This window comes from Stegastes partitus, unplaced genomic scaffold (assembly GCF_000690725.1).
Source record: "Stegastes partitus isolate 25-593 unplaced genomic scaffold, Stegastes_partitus-1.0.2 Scaffold134, whole genome shotgun sequence".
NCBI classification, from domain to species: domain Eukaryota; kingdom Metazoa; phylum Chordata; class Actinopteri; family Pomacentridae; genus Stegastes; species Stegastes partitus.
In genome coordinates, this window is record NW_007577865.1 from 44,396 (window position 1) to 59,179 (window position 14,784).

The 14,784-nt window shown below is 40.7% G+C and overlaps 1 protein-coding gene across 1 annotated transcript; it reads left to right on the forward strand.

The window, feature by feature from the left end:
* Window positions 1–1,732: 1,732 nt before the first annotated feature.
* Window positions 1,733–14,280, forward strand: crispld1b (cysteine-rich secretory protein LCCL domain containing 1b). The gene is made up of 14 exons (XM_008278841.1): window positions 1,733–1,999; window positions 8,679–8,797; window positions 9,965–10,097; window positions 10,347–10,462; window positions 10,905–11,005; window positions 11,275–11,442; window positions 11,529–11,589; window positions 11,722–11,788; window positions 11,878–12,008; window positions 12,157–12,200; window positions 12,305–12,377; window positions 13,092–13,161; window positions 13,963–14,096; window positions 14,229–14,280. The coding sequence occupies exons 1-14, from the start codon at window positions 1,733–1,735 to the stop codon at window positions 14,278–14,280; spliced, it is 1,536 nt and encodes a 511-aa protein (XP_008277063.1).
* The last annotated feature ends 504 nt before the right edge of the window (window positions 14,281–14,784 follow it).

Consider the following 14,784-nt stretch of genomic DNA (forward strand, 5'->3'; position numbering starts at 1 on the left):
AAAGAAATGCCCTTTTCTTTCTTCTTCTTCTTCTTCTTCTTCTGTGCTGATGGACAGTCAGCACAGAGCATGTCGGAGTACAGGAAGCAAAAAGAGGGGGCGGAAAGTATATAAACAGACACACACACATGGACACACACAAAACCCACAAACTTTCACAAATGTTCTAGTGTGTGTTAAGGCAGATGAATCAGTGCTTTGTGGTCGTGTTGTAGGGGGAATACTGGCCACCCTGCTGGCTGCTACTGCTGCTGCTGCTGCTGCCATTCTCACAAACAGTAATGATGTGGAGCAACAGGGCCAAGCACGGATGCTCATGGATCGGATGCAAATCTAACTATAGTTGTTTTTGCACAGACACTGCACAGATACAGAGAACATGTTATCATGAGAGGCGATATGATGACAGAAAAAGATCTATCAGTTCATTATAATTGGGATATTTGAGTTCTTAAAATGTCAATTCTTGGGCATGCACTGAAGACTGTGGTCATTTTTTCCTCTCCCATTAACTAAGTGTTGACTTTGTCTTCCTGTCCAAATAAAAAAAAAATAAAAAATGGAAACAGCAAAATGTGCAATATTAGTAACTGGAGTGGGCTGCTCTCACAACATCCACAAGTTTACCTTCACGTCACTTCTAGTGCGATCAGGTGCCTCCTCAAATAGATCAACCCTGGAGCTGCAACAGATCCCTGCCGACCTGTGTGTGCGTGTGTAGGTGTGTGTGTTAGTGTGTGTGTGGAGCCGGAGCGTTTGCAGAGGCGTGGTCCGCTGCGTTGAGCGTTGCTAAGCGCCAGTTTGGCATATAAGCGCAAAATGAGCAACGGTCCCGTGCAGCCCGCTTCGCACTGAGCGACCTGAGGAATTCAACAGGTACCTACAGACCTTTGTGAGCTCTCCCGTCCTGCAGAAGTGGATGTACAGTACGAAAAACTGCCTGCGCTCATTTAGTGTGTGTGTGTGCATGTGTGTGTGTGTGATGGATGGATTTAAAGGCGCCCTAAATTGGAAATCTGTCACTCTGCACTAATCTCCAGGAGGATCATCATCTGGAATATTACACCTGGAGGATATTTTTTTTTGTCACTTTAGACGGAATTTAGAGGTAAACTTGCACTATTCTTTATTATGAGTCAGTCTTACTTTTATCCTTTCATTGTGGCACCTCACCAACATATTACACAGTGTTGTGCTGTTTTAACGTTAAAATGCATTCATATTTTTAGCTCTCATGCAACCATAATTGAATCTCTGTTTGCATCTCACAAATTCCATATCAAAGTCTCCCCAGAGGGCATGTTGGCACACAGAGTTCAGTAACTTAAGCATGCGCACTAAGTCCTGCGCCCTGTAACATAACGTGTGAAAAGTCCGTTTACACTGGTCCTACTGTGTGCAGTGATGCAGTGACCCGCAGATGCACTCAGGCTGCTGAAAGCTGTGTTAGACTTACTGTTTGAAGTGAAGTCCCCCATAATTAAAACATTATTAAACTGAGACAGAAGATAGATTCAAGGTTTCAGGCTGGAAGGGGAGTTGATTAATATGCACTTTGATAGAGTTCTTTTTTGATGGAGAAAAGGCGCCCAAAAAGATGCATGCAAGCTCTGTTTCCACATGCAGATAGGCTAATAAAGCAGAACTGAAGCTATTCTACCTCAACACGTGTTCTCTCTCTCTGTTCTGCAGACAAAAAGTATTCCCCACAGCATCAGTTATTGTCCCCGTCATGAGGAGGTCTCTTCCTTGCCCCGGCTGGGTTAGAGCAGCAAGCTTGTTCCTGTGCCTGAGCCAGACCGTCCTGGCCGCCGTCCTCACCAACTCCACGAGGCTCGAGTCCATCCTGGACAAGTACAGGAGCAAGGATGATGAGTGGTGGAAGGCCAGGTCGAGAGGGAAGAGGGCCATCAGCGAGGGAGACATGCACCTCATCCTGGACTTGCACAACAAGCTGAGGGGTCAGGTCCACCCTCCTGCATCCAACATGGAGTACATGGTGAGTGCTGAGGACGCAACAGTCTGCAGAACCAGTATTAGTTACACTTTGAAGCTAGAACTGGATATTAATGTGTCGGGATTAAACTCCTGATATAAAATCTGATCATTTGAGTGTTCACTAAACACCATCAAGTCATACTTCAGCAGCTGGAACTAGGCACAGCAGGCCTGTCAAGCTCTGGACTTCTAAACACGATAAAGTGGTTTCCCTGGGACAGTCCACATTTATACTAACTAAAAGCACATTCTGCTTTATTTTAAGCTGCAACCATGTCCGACTCACTAGTACAATAGTAATCTAGCGTCACTTCCAGACAAAAGAGTTCATTTGTGGTGTAACTGATAAAAAAAAAAAAAAAAAGATCAGTTTGTGACTAGTACATACTACAGCGTTTACATAAAAGCTGGTCCTGGATGTTACTAAATTTTAGGCTGACATTATCTTTGACATGTAGGTGAGCGTAGCATCTTCACTTTGTCATGACATATCAATAGCAACAGTCCAGTTTGCCTTGTCATACTTAGACTACTGAGAATAATGAGCTCAACACTTCACCGTGCTCCACTACATTCTGCAGCCATCATAAACTCTGACTACAGGGGGCGCTGCTTTTTGGATGTAACCATGGACTGCATATAAAGATGGACCATTCTGTGACATCGCTGACAGGTTAATTGAAGAGCAGTGTGGTGGCTCTTCCAAAATTGTTGTGAGCACTGAAATTACCGATAGAGACCAAAATCATTTTGTGTGCCAGGCTGTAAATATGTTCATTTTTGCTGTAGAGTTTGGCATTTTAACATGACAGTCTATGGTGACTGACTCGCTTTTGGAGCAAGCCTCTAGTGGACTTTCAAGGAACTGTGGTTTTCTGCACTTCCTTGTTGACTTCATTTTTCAGCTTTCAGTGTTGCCTCTTGGTTGTAATGTTGTAGTGGTTGTTGGTATTACTGTTAATCAGTCTTCAGATTAAAGAAGGTGAAGTACTGGATGTTAATCAGCTTTTTTTTCTTTTTCTTAATTAAGTTACCAGGCATCGTAGGATGCTTCTGATCACGTGTCTCTGAAAGCAAAAAAAAAAAAGCATCCTGTTATCATCAACTACTTTGCACAACTCTTACCTTCTTTACAGATTGAATAAAACAAGACAAAAATGTGTTAATAATAACCTGAAGCACAGGCCATCAGAAATTGTGGCCACACAGTGTTTACAACTTACGAAAGCACGTTGCATTCACAAAAAGATCTGATCACTACAAAAAACAATCTCATGATAATTACACAACTTTAGGCCTTTCATCAGTCATCACTATACTTAGGAGGTCAGGGGGGATGGTACTACCTAATTTAATGTAATAAACCTGTTCATGTTTTGGCACATGAAGTATGCAGAATTAGCTCTGCTCCTAATTGCCATTACTTTGTAGAAATTGGTTTTCACTTTGGCATTAAAGAGTCTTGTTTTGAAAATTTAAAAAATGCCACTTGCTTGGCATTTTCTTCAACTTGTATTTGAAAGCTGAACAGCATTAATCATAACAGTCATGTATACAAGATGACATCTATCCAGCAGTGGTCACAAACTAACGATGGTCACGACCATGATATAGTGATTGCTTCATTAGTAAGTGTTAACATAATTATTCAGTGCGCTGATGACATCTGCAAGACACAGAGAACAAAATCAAAGAGAGAAATGAGAAGCAGCTTTTGTTAATTGCTGTCTGAAATCAGAGACTGATTAAACTAATTTCGGTGGTGAATCTCACTGAGCACATGCAGTGCCACAATGGAGAACTAGACAACATTAACTTATGTTCAACTCTATGCTGCTCTGATTTGTTCTCTCTTGTACGTGAGTTTTTTTCCTTAAAGCAAAAAGAAAAATCAGAAGAGCATGTCCCTGTGACTGCACTAGTATCTGCAATCACATCTATCGAACAACTTCGAGTGACCCTGGCCCAATCAGGGAGGTTTGACACTGAAGTCTTTCCCAGCGGAAAGCACTTTCTGCCAGTTATGCTCTGCCAGCTAAGGACAGCAGATTAGGGAAGGAAAAAGAGAAAACGAGATCTGCAAGCCAAAGCCACCGTCTGGCCGCCTCCCGCCTCCTGCCCTCGCTGACCCTGGCTCGGATCCAGCTTTCACCCCCGCAGTGTTGTCCTGCCCTCTACCTCAACCAACCTGCCTTCCCTCTCCTTACTCCGTCACTCCACTTCTCCTCTTTTTCCTCGCTGCTCTGCCCATTTACTTGCTCGATCTTCAGCCTCGCAAACTTCCCCTCAGGCTTTTCTTCACCCTCCTCCGCTTTCCCTCTCCATCCATCGCAGCTCACTCAAACTCGGGCCAATGTTATCTTTTGTTTGATCCTCCATGCATCTCATTTCGAGTGCCACAGCGGTGAATCTATTTCAAACATGGCCAGCCTTGTCTTTTGAAGTGCGGGGCATGGTAGTGCAAATGTATGTTATGTACACTAATCCAGTGTTTCTTCTGGGGGGATACTATAACTGATGATAATGATGTGGTAAGACAGGGGGCTGATGAGGGCCAAGTATTTGGTTTTCAGATTGCAGGATTTGGAGGCCAAAGGGGGCTACATCTCCACTGCAGCTCTGACTCCTTAATTTCATACAAAAGCTGTTTAGTAGGTGACTTTAAGGCACCTTTTGCATGTAAGGCAAGTCACTTAGAAAGCTCTTTAAATGTCCCATAACCGCAGCCACTTTCCATACTGTAAGATGAATTACAAGCATTTCTATGAAGCACTTCTTAAACAAACTTCTTGTTTTCTTCTTGAAGATTTGTCTTTGCAAAGCACAGCCTTGAGCACCAACTTTGCTGTAAGGACACACGTTTTGCACTTAGCTCTGTAGCAGAGGTGGTCCTGGCAGATGGCTGGAAGCAGGTTTGTGTTTTAGAAACTTAATGCTCTTTGGAATGCAAAAGGAGATTGGTAGTTGTTACTGTGACCTTTCTCAAAAAGGCTGGTGGGCAGTCCATCTTCCCCTCTACTGGATAATTGAGGGGGAAGAATAACAAGAACACGGAGAGAATAATGAGCTGGCAGAGATCATTAGTATCCGCTGTAGATTGTTTGCACTGAAAGCTTTGTGCTGAACTCAGATTTCATTATAACCTGAAGAAGTATTGGGCCGTGCAGGTGGGCACTATTGCCTCGTAAGTAGGGCTTAGGGTTCAGCTGTTTTAAGCTGTGAGGCGTTGTCAGAACACGTTTAAATGTTTTTACTTGTTGCGGATGCCGCACCCAAAGGCAGGATGAAAACTCTGATATCCTAATGTGTAGGAACGGGGATAGCAATGCAGACTTCCTCTAAAGCATCAGTGGTGTTACATGAATGGTGACTTGAAGTAGATGTAAAGAATGAAGAAACAGTTTAAATCCTCCACAGACGGTCTTCTCCAGACACCTTAGCAGATACTGGGTGAAGTGGTAGCGCTTGTCAAACTGGCAGCTCTGGAAAGTTGTTGAAAAGGTCAAATGCAGCCCATAGTATTTGAGCATGATCAGCCCATTAAATCACATCTATCAGTTGCTATCATACCTTAAATATCGACAGTAGAGGCACTCATTCTTATGCCAGAAGGCCAGATGGTGCATTGTTATCAATTCCTGATCACCAACTCACCAGATTATGTAAAATATCAACCTGAAAACCTACAAAATGGAACTTTGTAACATGCCGTCAACGTAGCGATGGGGTGTATTTTAACCAAAAACGATTATCTTTTTCTAAACCTAACCAAGTAGCTCAGGTGCACAAGGTTAAAAATGTAAATAAGCGTCTCGTCAATACGAAAGTAAAAATGGACCTTGAGCTTCAATCTTGTAATGTAGACATTTGCTGAACTTTATAAGTGGAAACCTGTGAATTTCCTCAATGATGGATCAATAAAGCTGGTCTTAACTTATCTTATGATAACTTGTCCTACTGTCGGCTCAGAGGCTGTAGAGGAGGCCACCTACTGGTTATGTCTATGGGCATAATAACAACTTAAAATGATCATTTTGGTGTCATAAAGGTGTGATGGGGGAGTCTAAATTTAGATTGGACAATTATACAAGTAGCCCTTTATTCAGGATTTGAATTAGGATTGGTTTGAGGGGATGAAATAGTTTTTCTCCCCCAAAAAAAGAAATTGTAAGAAAATACTCTGTTATCGTTTCTGAGAGACTACCCCAATTGTTAAAGTCCAACTTAAATCAAACAGTATTTTTTTGTTCAGACTTGCATTCCTATGATAGAATAACACTGTCTTCTTCAGCGTATAATATATTTTCAGTCATCAGCAAACAGTAGCTGCCACATAATACAAGAGCCACAGACTCTAAGCAACAACCCACATTTCAGCTAAATTGCCCTTCTTATCTAACTTATACACCTCTTGTCCAGCACCTTAGATGCACCTTATGATTTGATTACTGCCCTAAAATCACCACGATTAGCTCTATGAAGGTTCACAGCTCCATTGTTCTGTTAAACGAGACCACCATGTTGCAGAAAGCAAATGACGCACAAGACATGGGTAAAAGAAATAAATAAATAAGACCTGGATATTTCAGTCACAATGCACCTTTGGTCAAATATGTGCTAATGTGCATTCTTGGTAAAGTAGTTTTAACACAATAATTCTACTGCTAAATGCAAGGGACAAACATGGCCAAAAATGTTGGCATCTGTTATTCCTGAGATTAAAGGCTGTCATGCACACCTGCCTCCCTTTGGGTTGCCATAGAATATTACAAAGAGGCAGCGAAAACAGATGAATTCCTGCTGGTTGTATAAAGATTTTCCCAAATGACCTGGACAAAATTATGAGAAATAGTGATAAAATATTCCAGCAGCAGCATTATCAAACAAGGCTTTAACATTATAATGAAGAAGTGTTGTTTTTTTGGTTTTTTAGGTGGAAAGGAGCCAATAGTTTCTCTATAGTTGAGAAGTATTTTGAACCGATTGTGATGCAGTTTTTTCTGTCTGGCAACTAGGAGTTGTCAGAGGAAATGTTGGCTATTAGAGCTGACACTGTCAATATTTATATATATATTCTTTTTTACCAATTCTCGACCAAATATGCTAATTTACAGATGTGTTACTTTGGCTCTTATGCAAATGCCGTGACGAGTGGCCCTCCCTAAACACGTTTTAACTAAGTTTTGTGATGCATTTTCTTTTCTTTCTTCTGCAAATGCATATCTGTTCCAATTAAACTGTATGTCTCCATGGTAACTAATCATCGGTATCAGTACCAGCCCTCCTACTGGTAACCCTTTAATTCATTGATATTTATACTAAACTGCTACTAGATCATATTTCATCAAACCTATCAGTTGTTGCTGTAGCAGCATTCTCACATCGCAGTTGTGTTTTTGGTCTGAACACTCACTAAAGGTTACATCACACTTATCTTTGTTGTCAATAGAACTTTTATGCAATATTTTAGCTGAAATGACAAAAAAAATAGAATCAAAATGAGCACGATGAGAATTCTGCCTAACAGCTACAATACACCATAATGATCCTGGTAAAATACAGCATCACATGGCAAACATGAAGCACTTTTGAGCAGAAAATCTCCTCAGCGCTGCTATATTGGCCACAGCTGGTTTGTGGCCAAAGAACTAAACAGTCCAAATATCACTTTACCAATCAGGCTTGAACAGTAAGCAGCACCACAGTGAATGGGCAGCAGTAAGAAACATATGGAACACATTATGGCGGTCAAGCAGAGCAGTTACAGCTCCACACTTAAGCATTATCCTATTAGTTTTGACGCGTGATAGCCGTAATGCAACCAAACAGTGGGCCAACAGCACAGCACACTGCGCTTATTCTTCTCCCTCCCCAACAGAGTCAACAGTAAATTAACTTTGCTGCGGCGTTCAAATTGCTCGGCCACGACCCACGGCCTGCTTTGTTCAAAACAAGAGGTGTGTGAATAGTTTTCAGGTATTTGGAACTCAGTTCAGCTTGATTTTGTTAAGCTTTTACGGTAAAGATGGCATCAAGCCCCCAAACAGAGACTCTCTGTGCTCCTTTTTTTAATTTTTTTTTTGTGTTGGCTTTTTTCCCCTCCTCCCCATCTCTAAGATTGTTTTATGCGACCAAAACTTACTGGAAACAAGCTATGAAACAACCGCGCTGAGGAGTGGCACAAAGCTGCAAGTTGATGTGGTGGTCTCTCATGTATGTGTCTGTGTGTAGCAGAGTGGATGTGTGTGCTTAATAGGAGAGGCCTAGTTTTGACTATACTGTGTCAAATTTGCGAGAGGCCAGCCTACAGCCTTTCAAGTAAAAGACTTTGCCTCAAGTGTGTATACGGTTACTTCCATATTGATTTCAATGGAATTTGTGGTAGTGTCGTTTCCTTCAAGAGACTAATGAGATATTTGAACAAGTTGTAATGAAAAGCAAGTAAAGCCACAACTATGGTAAGTGGCCACTTAAATCAGAAGAGTTTCAGGTTTGCAGCCTTCTGTCAAAGGCAAAGTAACCCTGGACTGGATGTTTGAGATTAACCTGCTGCCCGAGAGAATACTAATACTACCATGCTTAATAACAATAAAATATTGGCTGCTTATCCTATTTAACTATGAGAGCTGATCATCTTTCCAAAGCAGAATAATTCCTACTGTGTGTTCATGTGTTCTCAGGTGTGGGACTATGAGTTGGAGAGGAGCGCAGAGCACTGGGCTCATACGTGTCGATGGGAACACGGACCAAGCCACATGTTGACACAAATAGGCCAAAACCTCGGAGCGCACTGGGGCAGGTGCGTATGTACGAAGAAGTTGGGGGAAGTTCAACAATGTTTTATGTGATGAAAAAAATGGTGTTTCCTCACAACATGAGAACAAAAAGTTAATATAGACAAACAAATTTGCCTCACGTTAAACTTTTCCTGCAACCTCACAACCCAGAATATATTTTGTTCTTTCTTTGAATGTAAATATTCATAGTTTGTTGTGTATTTTGAAAGTTAGTCATCAGATTAGTTGAAAACTTATCAAATGAAAAAGGTTTTCATCGTGACTAAAATGCTCGACTGTGTAATTCACCTCAGTTTTAGACTGAGTCTGTGAGCTGATCTGTCCAGCACCCAATGGCGGACAGTGACGAGCTTCTGAGCTACAGCTAGCAGCTGGTTAGCTTTGCCCAGCTTTTCTCAAAGACTGAAATGGGGAAACTTAGTCTTATTCATTCATATCATATTGAAACAATTTGCTGGCAGCAATCGACTTTCATAACAATTTGCTGTTTTTATATGTTTAAATTATGTACCAAGCTATTTTTTAGCTGGACCAGTAGCCTCCTAGTCCCTGCTTCTTCCCTAGTAAGTGCTTCTAACCAAGAAATTTGGAACATAATCCCCTTTAACACCATTTTATACCTTGGTTTCTGTACATATTAAACAAAATGAATGTGTAATGTGTTATTTCGTAAGCTTGAAAGATGGACAACTTTTGTTTCCTTTGTGCAGTCTTTCAGCTAAACTATGCTGACAGTCTCCTAGTTGTAGCTTTAAATTTACTCTACATATTTGAAAATGGTATAAGTGTTCTTAACTTTTCTTTTCTTTTTTTTTTTTTTGCCATGAGGTAAATAAAGCTATTTTCTAAAATTTCAAGCTCATCTTTTTGCAGACATTTTCCTTAGAAGTTGGTGGAGACCAAAACAGAGCTAAAAAAAAGACATGACTTCAAATGAATGTCTGTTGGATATGTGCGTCTTAGCTAACACTTCTGAAAACCGTATATGGCGGTAATATGTCAGTGTTGTGTGTTCTCTGGGAAGTGTTGAGTTTAACACAGAATACCTGGAAGTTGCCCAGAGTTGACCTCACTAATGGAAACTTCAGCTAAACTGTCTGATAAATGTATTCATTGTTTCTGGTGACATTATGAAAGGACACAATTAAACACCTTTTGTGTCACTTTAGGGACCGACCCCCGACCTACCATGTCCAGGCCTGGTATGATGAGGTGAGGTACTACAGCTATCCATACTCCCAGGAGTGTAACCCGCACTGTCCGTTCAGGTGTTCAGGACCGGTTTGTACTCACTACACTCAGGTGAGGCCTTTCATAATACTTATCCTGCAATGTTTAGAGCTCTTTTAGGCTTTTACTTTCAAAAAAATTATATGAATTTTAGATATCTACTTTTTTTTAATGTTTTTCTGGCTGATTGAATCTCAAAGAAGAAACAGGGTTGGCTAAAACTAGTCCAAAAAAAATAAATAAAAAAATCAATTTACCATAAGTGTCTTTTAATAATTCAGCTCCATGCTCCAACTCATGTGTTTGAATTTCTTTTTCCAGTTGGTTTGGGCGACTAGTAATCGTATTGGCTGTGCCATCAATGTATGTTACAACATGAACGTGTGGGGAATGATCTGGGCCAAAGCTGTCTATCTGGTCTGCAACTACTCTCCACCGTAAGTTTTCACCAATGACAACAACATACATATTATAAAACTGTCCAAAAAATATCTCCAATAGTGAGCATTAGAGTAAAAACTAAAGGTTGACATTTAAATCATTCACCAAGAAATGCCTCCATTAACTTAACACACACAAATCATTCCTGATGATACCAGAGGTTTGTCATCAATGAATGTAGTGTCACATGCATGAGGAACAAAGGTTTAGCAAGAACAGGAATTTGCACAAGTCACAAGAGAAACAATTTCCCAGGTATCTCATTCATTGCTTTTTTTCTCCCATTTCTCAACCTTTAAATATGGTTAAAAAAATCCTGCTAAAACAAATAACCAATAAAAGCTTGTGTAGATTGGTGACAATAACAATGCAGATTTGAAACAACTGAAAGTTTTGGCTGTTTTCCTTCTTGACAAAACCTATATTGTGTTTTTTCAGGGGCAACTGGTGGGGTCATGCTCCGTACAAATATGGAACTCCCTGTTCTGCCTGTCCAGCCAGCTACGCAGGGGGCTGCAGAGACAACCTCTGCTATAAAGGTGGGTTAGGTACAGATTTGTAGTTTCCCAAAGTTCTCCTCTCTTTACTTACCTCGTCCAAATGAGCTAGTTTGATAATTCACTGCATTTCACTGTGAAACCTTCCCATGATTCGGTCCATTTTTATGCACCCAATACTGAATTTCCCCATAGAAAATATTCAGATTATAGTTGAGTTACATGTACAACTTCAGTCAATAAAAGTGCACGTAAAATTCAAAAATCTAGCCAGACAGCGCAGTGAAGTAATCTGGCCTCTGTGTTTTCAGATGGAGGTGTGGACAGACGTCCAGCACCTGAGATCGAGGAGACCAACTACATTGAACCCGAACCAGAACCAGTAAGGGACAGGGAGCCCCAACCCAGGGCCCAGTCCCCAAACCCCTCTCCCAACGACAACCTGGAGAGAAACCAGGTCGTCAGTACAGAGCAGATGTGTAAGGAAGCCCCCGCAATACTACCAATATCCTATTAATATATGCATTTTTATCAGACTTGCAATGAGTTTGTGTTGTTCCTGAAGCCCAACAGGTCGAGTGTGAGACCAAACTGAGGGATCAGTGCAAGGGAACAACCTGCAACAGGTAGATACTGATTCCAAAGATGAGCAACAAAACTTTACATGAGTAGAGTTGTATCGTTATGTATTCCTGTATATGTTTATATTGAAAGCATTAGCATTAGCGCTGTTACTTCACTGTGGTTTCTGTCCGTAGATATGAGTGTCCACCTGGTTGCCTCAACAAGCCTGGAAAAGTAGTTGGGACTGCATATTATGACATGGTAAATGATCACAAATAACAGACACCACTGTATTTATTTTATAGAATAGTATATACATAAAGACTGTTTGCCTTTGGTTAATCCTCCAGCAATCCAGTGTGTGTGGAGCTGCACTACACTCTGGTGTTATTGACAATGATGGAGGATGGCTGGATGTGACCAGACTGGGCAGAAAACAACAGTTCAACAAGTCATACAAGAATGGTATTCAATCCATTGGGTAGGAATCAGTTTCTGTTTTTAGTTTGATTTTTTAACCATTTAATTGTATGAGTATTGTTGGATGTTCACCATTTGTGTTTGGGTTGTTTGACTTGTAGCTACTGTGCATTGAGCACAACTTCATACTGTTCTGTTTGAATTCACAGGAAAAACAGGAGCGCAAATTCCTTCAAAGTAGAGTCAGTGCCTGGTAAGATGCGCATTTCACAATCATGTTTTACTTTATCTTGCTATTGGTGTACAGAAATACTGGAGGGTCATTTTTTTCTATGCTTTGTTTACTTTTTCTTCTAGTAAAAGCAGTACGATGTGATACCACAGTGGCACTTTTCTGCCCTTTCAAGAAACCTGTACGACACTGTCCCAGGTAACAGGAGATTTTCATGTAAACAATCACACTCATTCTAATGGTGTGTGTCCACAAGGTGTTTTTGGACGTGCTGCTTCCCAGCATTGATGGATGTACAGCTACAAAGTGTCACAATAAATGAACAGGAAAGCAATAAATGCCATACCCTCTGGCAACCACACAAACACTGGCTGCACCTGATTGGACAAACAGTTCACTTGTAGGCAGTCTTCTCCTGGATTTCATACTGGACCAACATGGCGGCTTGTTTGAAAAATTTTTCTTTCTCTAGCTGCTTTATATGTCTTCACTTTACAACAACAATGTTTAACTTTATGCAAACAAGGAGCGGCCAACCCAACGGCCTATCTCTCAAAACGCAACACTAACAGAATGCATTGCACAGCTACTTACATAGACGGTGAAGGGGAAGCAAAGAAATCATTTGGACATGAACCATAAGAAATAAACGTTGGCTATTTTACCCATGTGGCCTTCCTAATTTAAACTGGCAGAACCAACCTATAGACAAAATAAAACACTATTTGCCATGATGCTAAACTTTCTGCATCTTCATTGAGGGATTCTTACATTCGTTGTGTATCCTTTAATTTCCATGGTAACACTTGGTATCAAATGGTACTAACTCCACCCAGTTAGTCAAGTTCTATATGTATTAAGTTTGCACTGAAACTATTCTTTGGTCTTACACAAGTTGTTGCTTTATTTCAGGTTGTATTGTCCCAGGAGCTGTTTGCGTGAGAGTCAAGCCCGAGTCATCGGCACAAAATACTACTCAGATGTAAGTTCTTGCATCAGTGACATCAGTTACAGACCGCTGTTGTCTGTTACTACTTAAATGGTGTGTGAGATGATATTCGTAAATGTCAGCAGCAGTCACCAACCTTTCTACTCTGTACAGAACACAGCTCAGTCTTCTTGTGTTTTTCAACATTCTGCCTCGCTGCCAAATTTGGTGGTCATTATTGGTACTGCAACTAAAAAAATCCACCACAAAAGAGATCAAATCAAGTTTATTGTCATTTTGCTGTACATACAATAGTAGTACAAACAAGATGAAAGGGTGTTTCTTCAGGATCCAAAAACTAAAAGCAATTAAACAAAGAAGTGTTTGCATATCTGGATCAGCAGTTCAGCATTCTGACAGCTTGCGACATGAAGCTGTTGATCAGTCTGGAGGTTCTTCCTTCAGTGCTCCGGGAACGTTTGCCTGATGGCAGCAGTTTGAAAAAGAAAAAAAAAGATAAAATAAAGTCATAAATGAAAATAAGATACAATAAGATAAGATAAGATGAGATAGGATATAACTTCATGAATCCTGAATTTTCTCATAGACCAAAAAAGAACATTAGTAAAAGTGTTGACAGGACACTTCCAAGTGCAAACGAGGTCATTATTCATTCTGTCTTGTGGGATTTTTTTTTTTTTGGAGGTTTCTTACACACAAACCTATAATCCTGAAACTTTTGGCTCATGTGGCAGGCGAGCAACTTTTATTCAAGTGAGCAGATGTGATCTTTTAGTCTGGTATTCAGTTCACCTTAGTACATCTGTGGGTACCACTCATTCTTGTTTTACCCAGAAATCCAGTATCTGCAGAGCAGCCATCCATGCTGGAGTGATCCAGAACGAGTCAGGAGGTTACCTCGATGTGATGCCGGTGGACAGAAGGAGGCAGTACAGTGGCAGCTATCAGAATGGCATCACCTCAGAGAGGTAACATCTTATGGATTCCAGATGAGATAATTGGCTCGAAATACATCAAATATTAACATGTATTTTTTGATTGGTATTGTAGAAACCTCTTAACTTGACAGTGCTTCTGACTCTCCTGCTCTTTTCTTCCAGCCTACTGAACCCCACAGGAGGAAAAGCCTTCAGAGTGTTTGCAGTCATCTGAAAAACCACTCTCAACGGACAAAGTACCATCAAACATGGCCACTTCATATCCAGCAAACCCACTCATTAAGAACTTACAACCTATAATTACGTTCGCTCCTACAGTCAATAAATCAGCGTTTCTGCTCGTGACACTAAAAGTGTAACATGGCTCTATTCAAGGCTTCTCTATCTTTGGTCATGAGCGAATCACTGTCCAATAATAGAGCAGCAAATGATGTTTGGTTAATGATGAATTAGGATGTCTTTTGCCTTACATCTTTCCCTAAATTTGAGAGCTGACTGTTGCCATGCATCTTTGGCAGACATGACATCATGTTTTCTTAACACTCAAAGTTGCATATACGCCACTAAATTTAGCACCAATGTCAACCGCCTCTTGTAATTTTAGAACCTAAAGGTAAAAGTCTAATATCAGAGTTTTTTGCAGAGTAATTCAAGATGTGGTATACATCATGTCTACGTACGCCAGGGAAAACAACACGGCAATTTAGCCTCTACATTG